Raw genomic sequence first — 16,887 nt, 5'->3', positions numbered from 1 at the left:
TATTTGTCTAGAAAGTTGTGGATGGATAATCTTTATGTAATAACCCTCATGTTTGACTTCAAGTGATCCGCTCCCCTCCCGATCTAGGGTAAATCCAAACAGCTTGATGAACCGCCCAGTATTTTCCAAAGGAAAGATCTCCATCCCAAAAACGTACTCTGGAATAATATTGTGGAAGTAAATGTTTCAGTCTGTCAGTTCATTTCTAGTCAGGTTTCAGTACTCCTCCTGCGCTAAACATAACTCCAGAGGTCACCCATCAACTTGCGCTAATGTTGGAGAAAGAGCTTGAACCCCTCTCTCTGTTCTCAAAGTGACTCTGCCTTGGCTGTCCAGGCCCACTGCTGCGTGTCATCATTAAGCCCAGTATGACGTCTCTGCCAGTTTGTTCTGCCACAGGTGTCGACAGTCTCTGCACGTTCTTCTTCTGAAATGTGCCACAAGTTCCACCCTGCCCTGTCTACTTTAATTGGCTATATACTGGGACATAATGAGCAGCAGGAAGTGGTGGAGCTGTGTCTGGGCGGATGGAGAGAGAGGCGATTAGGTCAGAGTTTTGATGTGTCTTAGGTGCCAGCCGGACGGTTAACGCCATTAGGGATCCATTAGGGATGGGAGTCGGAGAGGGTGGTGATGGTGGTACTGAAGGCTGCTGGGTGCTGGGCTGTATTCAGAAGCACCACTGTACATGTGTGTTTCAGCCTTCAGGCATATAACAATTATAGGACCGCAAAAGTCACCATGTTGTCTATCTTTCAGTCAACTCATTAGGCTTAAGTCGTACTGAATCTAAATGTTTAATGTCTGCTATCGAGGCCCTGAGTCATGCTGGAGGATTTGTCCCATTCTGGGTGGATTTTCTGTCTGATCTCTGATGTGACTGACCTCATCTGTTTCTTTAGCAAAATGCCAGTTGTTGAGCAATATGCTCTTCAGTGACTCAATACCACCTTTCTGTGATGGCCCACCTGACACCCAAACACACAGTACCCCTGTACCCCTCACCCATACAGGTGAGCAGCACCCCAGGGTTGTGTGTTAATGTTGTCACGGTACCAATATCACGATACTACGATACCAGATTTTCCATGACAAAAAGGAAAACCCAAAGCAGACTAAAGTCTATGGTCCTCTAATAACCGACTTCAGGTTCAATATAGTGTGCTACAGCTTGGAAATAAACATGGGATTCTACGTGACATCATCAGGCTGTTTGTCTCCAACATTAGGACTGTTTTATTTCCTTGTTACCGTACCTCTGAGTACCGCCGTACTGGCATTGTGACAACCCTAGTGTGTGTGTGTCCTCAGGGGGCCCTGTGTGTCTCCTATGGATCCTGTACATGTGAGTGTGTGTGATCACGGGGCCTCTGCTTGGCTTGCGTCCCCTGGGCTTCGCACGTCACAACCTCAGGATAGAAAATAGATTTGGTTTCACTGGAGACCGGCTGCTAGGGTTGCGTCAATCAGGAAAGTGCATCGTCGCCATGACAACGACCACTCATCCACCCCATGTTGGATCTGAGTGTCTCTCCTCTGTTTTGAAACCGTTCATATCTGTCCCTTTATCCTTCTTCCTCACTTGTTGCTCACCAGCGGTCCACCGCTCTGTCTGTTATACGTGGTGCCATGTGGATCAGCCTCCTCCTTTATCCCTGTAAGATGTGTTAGTCATTCACCTGGCTCTTTCTTCTGGAGTCTTCTCTTGTTTTCTCTTATAAACACCTTACCTTTTGGTCCTGCCATTTTAACTTCTGCTCCTGTGAGCTTCTCCCCTCTCAACCTCTGTACCACACCACTGAGTGGTGAAAGGGCTTTTAGTGCTGCCGTCATTATTGAGCCTGGCTAGCAGTGTAATAGTAATTACAGCCCTGAGTGTATGATTAGTGAAACAGCCCCGTGGTAATCAAAAAGATGTGTCCAGTCATACAGTGGGGAGAAAACACCGGCCAGTTTGACTGTTCCAGTACCCCTCCCTCCCTCCCCCTACACCACCAAGGTGTTAACGTAGGCAGAATGTATTTTAACTCTTGGATAAGAATAGTTCCTCTGCCAAGGCCAGAGTGATGGGCTGGGTTACATCACACTGAGATCAGTGTTTCCCCTACATCGGTCCCCCCCCCCTAGGCAGGGTGCAAAGTCCCCCAAAGCTACACCTAAGGCCACAAACAAACTCCGGAACATTCATTTCAAACTAATTTGGTTGTATGTTTGGGGGAAGAGAGAGGGGAAACACCTATGTAATTGTAGGAGAAGTGCTGTGTTGAAGCCTGCTGATTTGTCTCATTTCTGGACATGTAGCCTGTGTTGCGCTGTCACTACTACTGACAGACAGTATGAATCAATCACAGATATCTAAGGTGGAGGCAAAAGGAGTGTCAGGCAGGACAGCTGGAAGGCAAACATCAAGCCAGTTGAACTGTACTGACTGGATTCAGTCTTCCACTGGCCTCTCTGTCTGTCTGTCTATTCAGTCTTCCACTGGCCTCTCTGTCTGTCTATTCAGTCTTCCACTGGCCTCTCTGTCTGTCTATTCAGTCTTCTACTGGCCTCTGTCTGTCTGTCTATTCAGTCTTCCACTGGCCTCTCTGTCTGTCCAATCGTCCACTGGCCTCTCTCGCTCTCTCTCTCGCTCTCTCTCGCTCTCTCTCGCTCTCTCTCGCTCTCTCTCTCACTCTCTCTCGCTCTCTCTCGCTCTCTCTCGCTCTCTCTCTCGCTCTCGCTCTCCCACTGGCCTCTCTTTCTCTCTCTCTCTCTCTCAATTCAATTCAAGGGCTTTATTGGCATGGGAAACATGTGTTAACATTGCCAAAGCAAGTGAGGTAGACAACATACAAAGTGAATATATAAAGTGAAATAAACAATAAAAATTAACAGTGAACATTACACATAGAGAAGTTTGAAAACAATAAAGACATTACAAATGTCATATATATATATATAAACTGTACTGACTGGATTCAGTCTTCCACTGGCCTCTCTGTCTGTCTATTCAGTCTTCCACTGGCCTCTCTGTCTGTCTATTCAGTCTTCCACTGGCCTCTCTGTCTGTCTATTCAGTCTTCCACTGGCCTCTCTGTCTGTCTATTCAGTCTTCCACTGGCCTCTCTGTCTGTCTATTCAGACTTCCACTGGCCTCTGTCTGTCTATTCAGTCTTCCACTGGCCTCTCTGTCTGTCTGTCTATTCAGTCTTCCACTGGCCTCTCTGTCTGTCTATTCAGTCTTCCACTGGCTCTCTGTCTGTCTGTCTATTCAGTCTTCCACTGGCCTCTCTCTGTGTCTATTCAGTCTTCTACTGGCCTCTCTGTCTGTCTGTCCAATCGTCCACTGGCCTCTCGCTCTCTCTCGCTCTCTCTCTCTCTATATATATATATATATATATATATATATATATATATATATATATATATATATATATGACATTTGTAATGTCTTTATTGTTTTCAAACTTCTCTATGTGTAATGTTCACTGTTAATTTTTATTGTTTATTTCACTTTATATATTCACCTTATATATTATCTACCTCACTTGCTTTGGCAATGTTAACACACACACACACACACACACACACACACACACATATATACATATATATATATATATATATATATATATATATATATATATATATATATATATATATACAGTATTTTAACAATGTACAAATGGTTAAAGGACACAATATATCTCTCTGTGTCTATTCAGTCTTCCACTGGTCGGTCTCTCTCTCTCTCTCTCTTCTCTCTCTCCTCTCTTCTCTCTTCTCTCTCTCTCTCTCTATTCAGTCTTCCACTGGCCTCTGGCTGTATTTGTCTTTCTGTTGAGTCTCCTCTCAGCCTCCTAGGGAGAGCCTGGGTCTTATTAACAGGCAGTGGTCTGTGGCCTTTGCCCCCCACCTGCTGTCACCTGCAGTTGTTATAACAATGTGGTTAAAACGGACTAAAACTGTTAGCAGGTCATAGTTGGGACACCCGCCACCGTCACTTACAGCTCGATGACCTACGGCTTTAAAGATTTTACAGACTAGCCACGCTACCTTTTCTGCTAGATGTGATTAGATAAGCCTAATAGAAAAAGCTCAGGATTGCCCTAGTCTGGTTTGCCAGCTGTGGAGAACTGTAAGCCAGGGGAGCGATGCTAGGCTGGCCCTTCAATCCCTCACTCATCAGTTATATAGATTATCTTAATCCTATCATGGAACTGTAACAGCAATGTTTGTGATAGCTGTATTGTTACCGTAATGTTTGTGATAGCTGTACTGTTACCGTACTGTTTATGATAGCTGTACTGTTACCGTCATGTTTGTGATAGCTGTACTGTCACCGTAATGTTTGTGATAGCTGTACTGTTACCGTAATGTTTGTGATAGCGGTATTGTTACCGTAATGTTTGTGGAAGCTGTACTGTTACCGTAATGTTTGTGATAGCTGTACTGCAACAATAAAACAAATTGTCAAAGACTTCAGCCACCCAAGTCTTCAACTGTTCTCTCTTCTACCGGAGCGCCAAGTCTGGGACCAAAAGCCTCCTGAACAGCTTCTACACTAACTGCTTAACAGTTAATCAAATGGCTGCCCGGACTATTTACATTGTTTTGTTGCACATACATTCTTGCACTGGCTCTATGTACGCTCACTGGACTCTACCCACACACTCACACATACTAGACTGACACATACACATTCAGTACCAGTCAAAAGTTTGGACACACCTACTCATTCCAGGGTTTTTCTTTATTTTTTACTATTTTCTACCTTGTAAAATAATAGTGAAGACATCAAAACTATGTGCAAAGCTGTCATCAAGGCAAAGGGTGGCTACTTTGAAAATATAAAATATATTTGGATTTGTTTAACACTTTTTGGTTACTACATGATTCAGTATGTTATTTCATAGTTTTCATGTCTTCGCTATTATTCGACAATGTATAAAATAGTAAAATAAAGAAAACCCCTAGAATGAGTAGGTGTCCAAACTGTTGACTGGTACTGTATTTCTGAATAGGCTAACTGACATAATAAATACTTGTTCCCAGACCACCACAAGCACCCAATCCCGTGTTTGAGGTTTGTTTAGTTCCCCCTTACCAACATACTCCTGACAGCATAGGGTGTTTTAAACATACGGAGCACCATTCGTCTCCCGTAGATATTCAAGCTTGACCAAATATACCTGTTAAAACATTGGCCTTGGGTTTATCAAGCTGCCATTTTCTATGGGCCTGTGTATAGACACTGGTGGCATCTGACATTGTCAACAGAGCACAAGCTGGGTCAGGCATTCGTAGAGGGTCCGCTCAAGTGCCCAGAGAAATGCCCCTATCAGAATCACAGGAATCCTAAAGGAGGAACATGGGGCTTGTCTGTATACTGCAGCGTGTATTTATCTGCAACTAATAATAGTTATTATCTTTGAGTTCTAATAACTCAACAGAACTTAATGAAAACGTCATGCTATGGAGTTAGGTTTGACTATTTGGTTCCTGTAGTGGTATGTAGGCTATTGCTAAATGACTGTAAACTTGTGACAATTTATATTGTTATTTTGTTTTCTTACACATGACATCCCAGTTGGTTAAAATGTCATTAGAATCTTTTTACAACCAGAAATGGTTGCGACAATGTAATTTCAACTGGTTTTTCCCACTGGGATGTGTCTTGTTTTGGAGCAATTAGGCTGTGTTTACACAGGCAGCCCAATTCTAATATTTTGTCAATTTATTGACAAAAGATCTGATTGGTCAAGAAACCAATTAGTGGAAAAATGTAATAATTGGGCTGCCTGTGTAAACACAGCCTCAGGCCAGGCTATGAGGTAGCTGGTCCTAGCAGTGTGGTCATGTCCCAGTAAGGTTTCTAGTCCTAGTATGTTCCAAGGAGCTGTCAGTCTGTTTTACCCAGATCAGCTCTGACTTGGCTGCGTCATTGCTAGCCTGGCGATGTGTGACAGCGCATTAGGCCTACTGTTTAACGGGATCATCACCATGGAGTTACCCAGGGTTACCGTGAGCCAGCACTTAGTGACGCTGTAGATGTACAGTACTTCCTGGTTGTCCTTATCCAGCTCACACCCTGACCTGATAAATTACTGGCAGAGGCTGGTGGTTCTCCAAGAAGATTCCCCTGTGAGATATCAACCATAGCTTCGCCTCACAATGGTAGCTACATTGACTAGAAGCAGGGAAAAGGCTAAACTGGCTTTAGCTCAGTGTCTAGTGGAAAACTTCCTCCTACTCTGGCTGGTGGCACTAAGCTGGCTCCTGATATGATGATAATGGCGCCAACAGATGGTCGTCTCGCTTCAGATCCTTAGAAAACTATGCAGTTATTAGTTTGTTTTTTATGTATTCTTACATTGTTCGCCCAGAAAATCTCAAGTGTTATTACGTACAGCCGGGAAGAACTGTTGGATATAAAAGTGATGTCAACTTCCCATCATTACGACCAGGAATACGACTTTCCCGAAGCGCATCCCTTGTTCAGAACTCCACCCTGGACATGCGATCTTATCCCAGAGGCCGACCCAAAACAACGTGGTCGCCGCAGGAGTGTCAGACGGAGCGGCATACTGGTCAGACTCAGGCGAGCACACCATCCACCACTTCCAAGCATATTACTCGCCAATGTCCAATCTCTAGACAACAAGGTGGATGAAATTAGGGCACGTGTTGCCTTCCAAAGAGACATCAGAGATTGTAACATTCTCTGTTTCACAGAAACATGGCTCACTCGGGATACGTTGTCAGAGTTGGTACAGCTACCCGGTTTATTCACGCGTTGCGCCGACAAACAAACATCTCTCTGGTAAAAAGGAACTCAAGTCCTTTTGCTCACCTGACCTAGAATTCCTTACCATCTAATGCCGACCGCATTATCTTCCAAGAGAATTCTCTTCGATTATAGTCACAGCCGTGTATATCCCCCCCCAAGCAGATACCTCGTCGGCCCTGAAAGAACTTCACTGGACTCTATGTAAACTGGAAACCATACATCCTGAGGCTGCATTTATTGTAGCTGGGGATTTTAACAAAGCTAACCTAAGATCAATGCTCCCTAAATTATATCAGCAAATCGAATGCCCAACACGTGTTGGCAGAATTCTGTATCATTACTACTCAAACTTCCGTGATGCATACAAAGCCCTCCAGCGCCCGTCCTTTGGCAAATCTGACCATGAATACGTTTTGTTGCTCCCAGCCTATAGACAGAAACTAAACGAGGAAACGCCCGTGCTCAGGTCAATACAACGCTGGTCTGACCAATCAGATTCCACGCTTCAAGATTGCTTTCCATCACGTGGACTGGGATATGTTCCGGATAGCTTCAGACAACAACATTGATGTATACGCTGACTCTGTGACCGAGTTTAGAAATTGCATCGGAGATGTCGTACCCGCTGTGACTATTAAAACCTTCCCTAACCAGAAACCGTGGATTAATGGCAGCATTTGCGCAAAACTGAAAGTGCGAACCACTGCTTTTAATCATGGCAAGGCGACCGGAAACATGACCGAATACAAACAGTGTAGCTATTCCCTCCGCAAGGCAATCAAACAAGCAAAGCGTCAGTATAGAGACAAAGTAGAGTCGCAACTCAACGGCTCAAACACGAGACGTATGTGGCAGGGTCCACAGCCAATCACAGATTACAAAAAGAACCAGCCTCGTCGTGGACGTCGACATCTTGCTCCTAGACAAACAACCCGAGCCACTGCCTGTTCACCCCACTATCATCCAGAAAGCGAGGTCAGTACAGGTGCATCAAAGCTGGGACCGAGAGACTGAAAAACAGCTTCTATCTCAAGGCCATCAGACTGTTAAACAGCCACCACTAACATAGAGAGGCTGCTGCCAACATACAGACTCAAATTTCTGGCCACTCAAATTAAATGGACTTAATTAAGGTATCACTAGTCACTTTAAATAACCCCACTTTAACAATATTTAAATATCCTATATTACTCATCTCATATGTATATACTATATTCTATACCATCTACTGCATCTTGCCTATGCCGCAGGCCATCGCTCATCCATATATTTACATGTACATATTCTATTCATCTCTTTACATTTGTCTAATTGTGTGTATAAGGTAGTTAAGGTGAATTTGTTAGATATTACTGCATAGTCTGAACTAGAAGCACCAGCATTTTGCTACACTCGCGTTAACATCTGCTAACCATGTGTATGTGACCAATAATATTTTATTTGATCAGTATTGGTACATGGGTCACTTGGCAAGGTGACACACACGAGACTGCTGTATTTTAGCTTTGGCGTCTTGTGTTTCTGCCGTCTCAGCTTTATCATGATACGACTGACTAGAAATTATGCTTGAAGGCATGTTTGGACTCGATCCCTTTCTCAAATAGTCAGTTCAAACTGGGTTATGTGGAGTCAGTGTATGAGTGTAGCTAACCACTTTGTGTTTCTCTCCTTCCAGGGCTCCAGAGATCATCCTGGGCCTGCCCTTCTGTGAAGCTATCGACATGTGGTCCCTGGGCTGTGTGATCGCTGAGCTCTTCCTGGGCTGGCCCCTCTACCCAGGGGCCCTGGAGTACGACCAGGTAATGAAGTGTATTGTTACATTACTGTACACCCTCCTCTGAGGCTCACTGGTGCAGATCTTAAGAACTGTAGACCTCCTCCCTCGTCTTCTTTTTCCTCCTGCTATTCCCTTCACATCTTCTCATTCGCTCCTCCTTGAAGTTCCTTTATCTCCTCCTCCTTGAAGTTCCTTTATCTCCTTCTTCTCTTTGAAGTTCCTTTATCTCCTTCTTCTCTTTGAAGTTCCTTTATCTCCTCCTTCTCCTTGAAGTTCCTTTATCTCCTCCTTCTCCTTGAAGTTCCTTTATCTCCTCCTTCTCCTTGAAGTTCCTTTATCTCCTCCTTCTCCTTGAAGTTCCTTTATCTCCTCCTTCTCCTTGAAGTTCCTTTATCTCCTCCTTCTCCTTGAAGTTCCTTTATCTCCTCCTTCTCTTTGAAGTTCCTTTATCTCCTCCTTCTCCTTGAAGTTCCTTTATCTCCTCCTTCTCCTTGAAGTTCCTTTATCTCCTCCTTCTCCTTGAAGTTCCTTTATCTCCTCCTTCTCCTTGAAGTTCCTTTATCTCCTCCTTCTCCTTGAAGTTCCTTTATCTCCTCCTTCTCCTTGAAGTTCCTTTATCTCCTCCTTCTCCTTGAAGTTCCTTTATCTCCTCCTTCTCCTTGAAGTTCCTTTATCTCCCTCTTCTCCTTGAAGTTCCTTTATCTCCCTCTTCTCCTTGAAGTTCCTTTATCATCTCCTCCTCCTTCTCCTTGAAGTTCCTTTATCTCCTCCCCCCTTTTTCTTCCCACTCGCTCACGCACTCTCTTTTTAGTCTGCTGTCCTCCTCCATCTCCTCCCGTCTAATTTCCTCTGGCATCTGTTCTCCTCTCTAGCTGAGTGAAGTCTGTCTAGCCCCTCCTACTGTACTCTAACAGTGTGCGTTCATGCTATGAGGTGATTGCTTGTATTAGGACATGGACTCAGACCTCCCACTCCTCCGTAGCCCTGTTATTAACACTTTACTCCTGCTGGGTTCTCAGGATGATCGGGCTGAATCCTGCAGTGACCTGTGGAGAAGGGAGGGGGGGCACTGGAAACGAGGAATGGAAGGGAGAGGGGAGGAGAAGGAGATAAAGGATAATATACTGTACTGGGACTGCTTGAGGCAGCAGGGGTGGAAAGGAGGGGGAGATTTAGAAAGGGAGAGCGAGTTTGGAAGAGGAAATATTGATGAAGAAATAAATGAACATAGTGTGTGGGAATGAATTGAGAGGGTAGAGAGGAGTGAGAGACGGAGGAGGGGAGTGACAGGCAGCGACAGGCCCAGATTAGTGCCGTATTTCCTGGCCACCTCCGGCGGGGGAGGGCTCCCCTGTGGATGTGCCAGTGGCAGGGCGGAGGTGTGGATGGTCTCTCCCAATGACTGATGGCATAGCAGGCTGGAGGTGATGGATCCCACCCAGCGGAGCCCCGAACAGCAGCTGCCCAGAGTTAAATGAATCTGGGGCTTACGTTGAACGGCTTTCCCCCCGCCCTGGAGACCCATCCACAGCAAGCCTTTCAGTCCAGCCCCAACCTTTCCTATACATTATCCTGCAGTACACCCCCTAAGCCCCCTCTGCAGACGGACTGTGTCCTCGCCAAAGTATTTTTACTTCCCAGCATCATTTTTCACGCTTTCCGCTCCGGCCCAGAGGCAGGAGGGATAACTCAACACCTCCCGAAGAGATTTGACTTGAGCACGGCAGCACTAAATGTAATTCATCTGTTTTTATAGGGGCAGATCACAATGTCCCAAAGCCGCATTACACAGACAGAACCTTGGTGGATCCTCCTCTGAGGGAGTGAACCAACGATAGGTGCCAGAGGCCTGACCGCTGGTGCCAGAGGCCTGACCGCTGGTGCCAGAGGCCTGACCGCTGGTGCCAGAGGCCTGACCGCTGGTGCCAGAGGCCTGACCGCTGGTGCCAGAGGCCTGACCGCTGGTGCCAGAGGCCTGACCGCTGGTGCCAGAGGCCTGACCGCTGGTGCCAGAGGCCTGACCGCTGGTGCCAGAGGCCTGACCGCTGGTGCCAGAGGCCTGACCGCTGGTGCCAGAGACCTGGCGGAAGCCTCTCAAAGAGATTAGAGGAAAGAAGGAGATACGGAGTGTGAAGCCAAGGAACAGGGAGGAGATTCATGGTGGGAGTAGTTGGGTCTGATTATAGAGTTCTTATTAGATTTCTTCATCGTTGTAGCACTATACCACTATGTTACTAACGCCACTGACCTACCACTACTACTGACGCCACTGACCTACCGCTGTTACTAACGCCACTGACCTACCACTACTACTGACGCCACTGACCTACCGCTGTTACGAACGCCACTGACCTACCACTGTTACTGACGCCACTGACCTACCGCTGTTACGAACGCCACTGACCTACCACTGTTACGAACGCCACTGACCTACCACTGTTACGAACGCCACTGACCTACCGCTGTTACGAACGCCACTGACCTACCGCTGTTACGAACGCCACTGACCTACCGCTGTTACGAACGCCACTGACCTACCACTGTTACTGACGCCACTGACCTACCGCTGTTACGAACGCCACTGACCTACCACTGTTACTGACGCCACTGACCTACCGCTGTTACTACCGCCACTGACCTACCGCTGTTACGAACGCTACTGACCTACCACTGTTACGAACGCCACTGACCTACCGCTGTTACTAACGCCACTGACCTACCGCTGTTACTGACGCCACTGACCTACCGCTGTTACGGACGCCACTGACCTACCGCTACGGTACTACCGCCACTGACCTACCGCTACGGTACTACCGCCACTGACCTACCGCTACGGCACTACCGCCACTGACCTACCGCTACGGTACTACCGCCACTGACCTACAGTCTCTCTCTCTCTGGCCAGCTATCTTCTAGTGTACGCCCCTCAGTCAGTTATCATGCCCATGCCCTGTGGGCATTCACATGGACATTAACAGGTGTACTTTAATCCATGCCTTCAACACTAACCCCCCCCCCCCCCCCTCCCAGGGTGTAGGGTGTCACCATGGGCCCCGGGGGCCAGAAGGGGCTGCCGTCACCCCTCACTCCCAGCATGGGGTCTAGTTCCATCCCACACAGCAGAATGTATTTATAACCCTCCTCCGCCTCTTCCTCCTTCTCTCACCTCTCAGCCACGTCAAACCTTCTTTCAACATTTGGGCGCAATGTCCCCAATCAGCTCCCTCTTTCTCTACCTCTCTCTCTCTCTCTCTCTCTCTCTCTCTCTCTCTTTCTCTCTCTCTCTCTCTCTCTCTCTACCTCTTTCTCTCTCTACCTCTTTCTCTCTCTACCTCTCTCTCTACCCCTCTCTCTCTCTCTCTCTCTCTCTACCTCTCTCTACCTCTCTCTACCTCTTTCTCTCTCTTTCTCTCTCCCTCTTTCTCTCTCTCCCTCTTTCTCTCTCTCTCTCCCTCTTTCTCTCTCTCTCTCTCCCTCTTTCTCTCTCTCTCTCTCCCTCTTTCTCTCTCTCTCCCTCTTTCTCTCTCTCTCTCTCTCCCTCTTTCTCTCTCTCTCTCCCTCTTTCTCTCCCTCTTTCCCTCTCTCTCTCTCCCTCTTTCTCTCTCTCTCCCTCTTTCTCTCTCTCTCTCTCTCTCTCTTTCTCTCTCTCCCTCTTTCTCTCTCTACCTCTCTCTACCTCTTTCTCTCTCTACCTCTCTCTACCTCTCTCTCTACCTCTCTCTACCTCTCTCTACCTCTCTCTACCTCTCTCTCTACCTCTCTCTACCTCTCTCTATCTCTACCTCTCTCTACCTCTCTCTCTACACCTCTCTCTATCTCTACCTCTCTCTACCTCTCTCTCTCTCTACCTCTCTCTCTCTCTCTCTCTCTCTCTTTCTCTACCTCTTTCTCTCTCTCCCTCTTTCTCTCTCTCCCTCTTTCTCTCTCTACCTCTCTCTCTGTCTGTGTGTTGTACTGCAGGGATGGTTTTGTATGGTGGGTTGTTTTCGTCCTAGGAAGGCTGCAGTGAAACACCTTCCAGGAAAATAAGTTTTTCCCTTCAGAGAGGAATTCTTCTCACTCGCACGTAGACATGCACTCGCACATACACATGCACTCGCACGTACACATGCACTCACACGTAGACATGCACTCGCACATACACATACACATGCACTCGCACATACGCATGCACTCGCACATACACATGCACGTACACATGCACTCGCACATACACATACACATGCACTCGCTTACGCACGCACGCACTCGCATACGCACACACTCATATACACACACATGCACTCACATTCAGTCGTGGCCAAAAGTTTTGAGAATGACACAAATATTAATTTTCACAAAAGTCTACTGCCTCAGTTTGTATGATGGCAATTTGCATATCCTCCAGAATGTTATGAAGAGTGATCAGATGAATTGCAATTAATGGCAAAGTTCCTCTTTGCCATGCAAATGAACTGAATCCCAAAGAAACATTTCCACTGCATTTCAGCCCTGACACAAAAGGACCAGCTGACATCATGTCAGTGATTCTGTTGTTAACACAGGTGTGAGTGTTGACGAGGACAAGGCTGGAGATTACTCTGTCATGCTGATTGTGTTCGAATAACAGACTGGAAGCTTCAAAAGGAGGTTGGTGTTTGGAATCATTGTTCTTCCTCTGTCAACCATGGTTACCTGCAAGGAAACACGTGCAGTCATCATTGCTTTGCACAAAAAGGGCTTCACAGGCAAGGATATTGCTGCCAGTAAGTTTGCACCTAAATCAACCATTTATCACTTCATCAAGAACTAAAAGGAGAACGGTTCAATTGTTGTGAAGAAGGCTTCAGGGCGCCTAAGAAAGTCCAGCAAGCGCCAGGACCGTCTCCTAAAGTTGATTCAGCTGCGGGATCGGGGCACCACCAGTACAGAGCTTGCTCAGCAATGGCAGCAGGCAGGTGTGAGTGCATCTGCACGCACTGTGAGGTGAAGACTTTTGGAGGATGGCCTGGTGTCAAGAAGGACTGCAAAGAAGCCACTTCTCAGGGACAGACTGATATCCTGCAAAAGGTACAGGGATTGGACTGCTGAGGACTGGGGTAAAGTAATTTTCTCTTATGAATCCCCTTTCCGATTGTTTGGGGCATCCGGAAAAAGCTTGTCCGGAGAAGACAAGGTGAGCGCTACCATCAGTCCTGTGTCATGCCAACAGTAAAGCATCCTGAGACCATTCATGTGTGGGGTTGCTTCTCAGCCAAGGGAGTGGGCTCACTCACAATTTTGCCCAAGAACACAGCCATGAATAAAGAATGGTACCCACAAATTCTGACAAACTCCAAGCATTGATTATGCAAGAATGGGCTGGCATCAGTCAGGATGTGGCCCAGAGGTTAATTGACAGCATGCCAGGGCGGATTGCAGAGGCCTTGAAAAAGAAGGGTCAACACTGCTAATATTGTCTTTGCATCAACTTCATTAATTGTCAATAAAAGCCTTTGACACTTATGAAATGCTTGTAATTATACTTCAGTATTCCATAGTAACACCTGACCAAAATATCTAAAGACACTGGAGCAGCAAACTTTGTGGAAATTAATATTTGTCATTCTCAACTTTTGGCCACGACTGCATGCCCTCGCACGCACACGCATACACACGCACATGCACTCGCATACGTAGGCACGCAGGTTGGTATACACACACACACACACACAGTCTTCAGGCCAATGTGGTAGAGGAGGGAGGTGAGAGGCGGAGAGTGCAATAGAGAGATGAGGAGGAGGGCGTGCAATAGAGGGAGAGGAGGAGGGCGTGCAATAGAGGGAGAGGAGGAGGGCGTGCAATAGAGGGAGAGGAGGAGGGCGTTCAATAGAGGGAGAGGAGGAGGGCGTTCAACAGAGGGAGAGGAGGAGGGCGTGCAATAGAGGGATGAGGAGGAGGGCGTGCAATAGAGGGATGAGGAGGAGGGCGTGCAATAGAGGGATGAGGAGGAGGGCGTGCAATAGAGGGATGAGGAGGAGGGCGTGCAATAGAGGGATGAGGAGGAGGGCGTGCAATAGAGGGAGAGGAGGAGGGCGTGCAATAGAGGGAGAGGAGGAGGGCGTGCAATAGAGGGAGTGTGAGAAAGAGAGAGGGTGTGACACTGAGGCAGCAGTGTTTTATGAAGAGCTGTTTTAAGGCCACAGTGGGTGAGGTGTACTGCTGCAGACAATACATGTTAATGTCAAGTCTTCATAGGAAGATGGTAACACCATGATGTCAGCACGAGGAATGGCAATGAGACCACTCCCTCATCTCTGCTCTACCACCATCCCTCCCTCCCACACATGTACATACACGCACATCAACTGCACACACAAACCCTGTATACACACACACACACACACTGTATACACACACACACACACACACACACACATACACACACACACACACACACTGTATACACACACACACACACTATACACACACACACTGTATACACACACACACACACATTTTTGTTGGTACCCTTCCCCAGATTTGTGCCTCGACACAATCCTGTCTCTGAGCTCTACAGACAATTCCTTCCATCTCTTGGCTTGGGTTTTGCTCTGACATGCACTGTCAACTGTGGGTCCTCATATGGACGTGTGTGTCTTTCCAAATCATGTCCAATCAAGTGAATTTACCACAGGTGGACTCCAATCAAGTTGTAGGAACATCTCAAGGATTATCAATGGAAACAGGATGCACCTGAGCTCAATTTCAAGTCCTATAGCAAAGGGTCTGAATACTTATGTAAATAAGGTATTTCTGTTTAAAAAAATATGAAATAGATTTTTAAAATCCTGTTTTTCCATTGTCATTGTGGAGTATTGTGTATAGATTGATGAGGACAAGTGCTAGAATAAGGCTGTAACGTAACACATTTTGTAAGGAGTGCCGGTACTGAATGCTTCCTGAAAGCATTGTAAGTGCGGTGGAGGACACCACAAATACCCAAACTCCTCAGCAGTAAACAAACGAACAGAGAAAACAGGACAAGGCCTGTAATTACACTCGCAAAAACATTCCGTTATTTAGTTTTTCCTTTGGTGGAAAAAAATAAGAACCGAGGGCTTTCTGAATACACTGCATGTCCTCCTTCCCCATTACCAAGTCAGACTTGACATATTTCCTCCTTCCCAATTACCAAGTCAGACTTGACATATTTCCTCCTTCCCCATTACCAAGTCAGACTTGACATATTTCCTCCTTCCCCATTACCAAGTCAGACTTGACATATTTCCTCCCTTCCCCATTACCAAGTCAGACTTGACATATTTCCTCCTTCCCCATTACCAAGTCAGACTTGACATATTTCCTCCTTCCCCATTACCAAGTCAGACTTGACATATTTCCTCCTTCCCCATTACCAAGTCAGACTTGACATATTTCCTCCTTCCCCATTACCAAGTCAGACTTGACATATTTCCTCCTTCCCCATTACCAAGTCAGACTTGACATATTTCCTCCCTTCCCCATTACCAAGTCAGACTTGACATATTTCCTCCCTTCCCCATTACCAAGTCAGACTTGACATATTTCCTCCTTCCCCATTACCAAGTCAGACTTGACATATTTCCTCCTTCCCCATTACCAAGTCAGACTTGACATATTTCCTCCTTCCCCATTACCAAGTCAGACTTGACATATTTCCTCCTTCCCCATTACCAAGTCAGACTTGACATATTTCCTCCTTCCCCATTACCAAGTCAGACTTGACATATTTCCTCCCTTCCCCATTACCAAGTCAGACTTGACATATTTCCTCCTTCCCCATTACCAAGTCAGACTTGACATATTTCCTCCTTCCCCATTACCAAGTCAGACTTGACATATTTCCTCCCTTCCCCATTACCAAGTCAGACTTGACATATTTCCTCCTTCCCCATTACCAAGTCAGACTTGACATATTTCCTCCTTCCCCATTACCAAGTCAGACTTGACATATGTCCTCCTTCCCCATTACCAAGTCAGACTTGACATATTTCCTCCCTTCCCCATTACCAAGTCAGACTTGACATATTTCCTCCCTTCCCCATTACCAAGTCAGACTTGACATATGTCCTCCTTCCCCATTACCAAGTCAGACTTGACATATTTCCTCCCTTCCCCATTACCAAGTCAGACTTGACATATTTCCATCTGGTTTGCAGACAGGAAGGGAATACCTTTAACACTGAATGGCTGAGAGGGACATAACTGTAAACACATACAGACCTTGGGTCCTCATGCTCATGCTGGCAGGGTTCACCAGAGAAGGCCATCTGATAAGAACAGTGTGTTTTATTAACTAGTGATGGTTGTAGCCTGCTGGTTGTGGGTTCAGAGGGAG

General features: G+C 46.5%; 1 protein-coding gene across 5 annotated transcripts in view; it reads left to right on the top strand.

Annotated features, from left to right (window-relative positions):
* LOC110526724 (homeodomain-interacting protein kinase 3) overlaps positions 1-16,887 on the top strand; it is a 94,494-nt gene that overhangs the window by 47,377 nt on the left and 30,230 nt on the right. For all 5 annotated transcript variants that reach the window (XM_036963601.1, XM_036963603.1, XM_036963600.1 and 2 more), the window contains exon 3: positions 8,448-8,571. In XM_036963601.1, coding sequence (XP_036819496.1) covers positions 8,448-8,571 — 124 coding nt within the window. The remainder of the gene's footprint in view (positions 1-8,447; positions 8,572-16,887) is intronic.

This window comes from Oncorhynchus mykiss, chromosome 26, assembly GCF_013265735.2.
Source record: "Oncorhynchus mykiss isolate Arlee chromosome 26, USDA_OmykA_1.1, whole genome shotgun sequence".
Lineage (NCBI taxonomy): Eukaryota > Metazoa > Chordata > Actinopteri > Salmoniformes > Salmonidae > Oncorhynchus > Oncorhynchus mykiss.
This window is presented reverse-complemented; position numbering and strand designations above follow the sequence as displayed.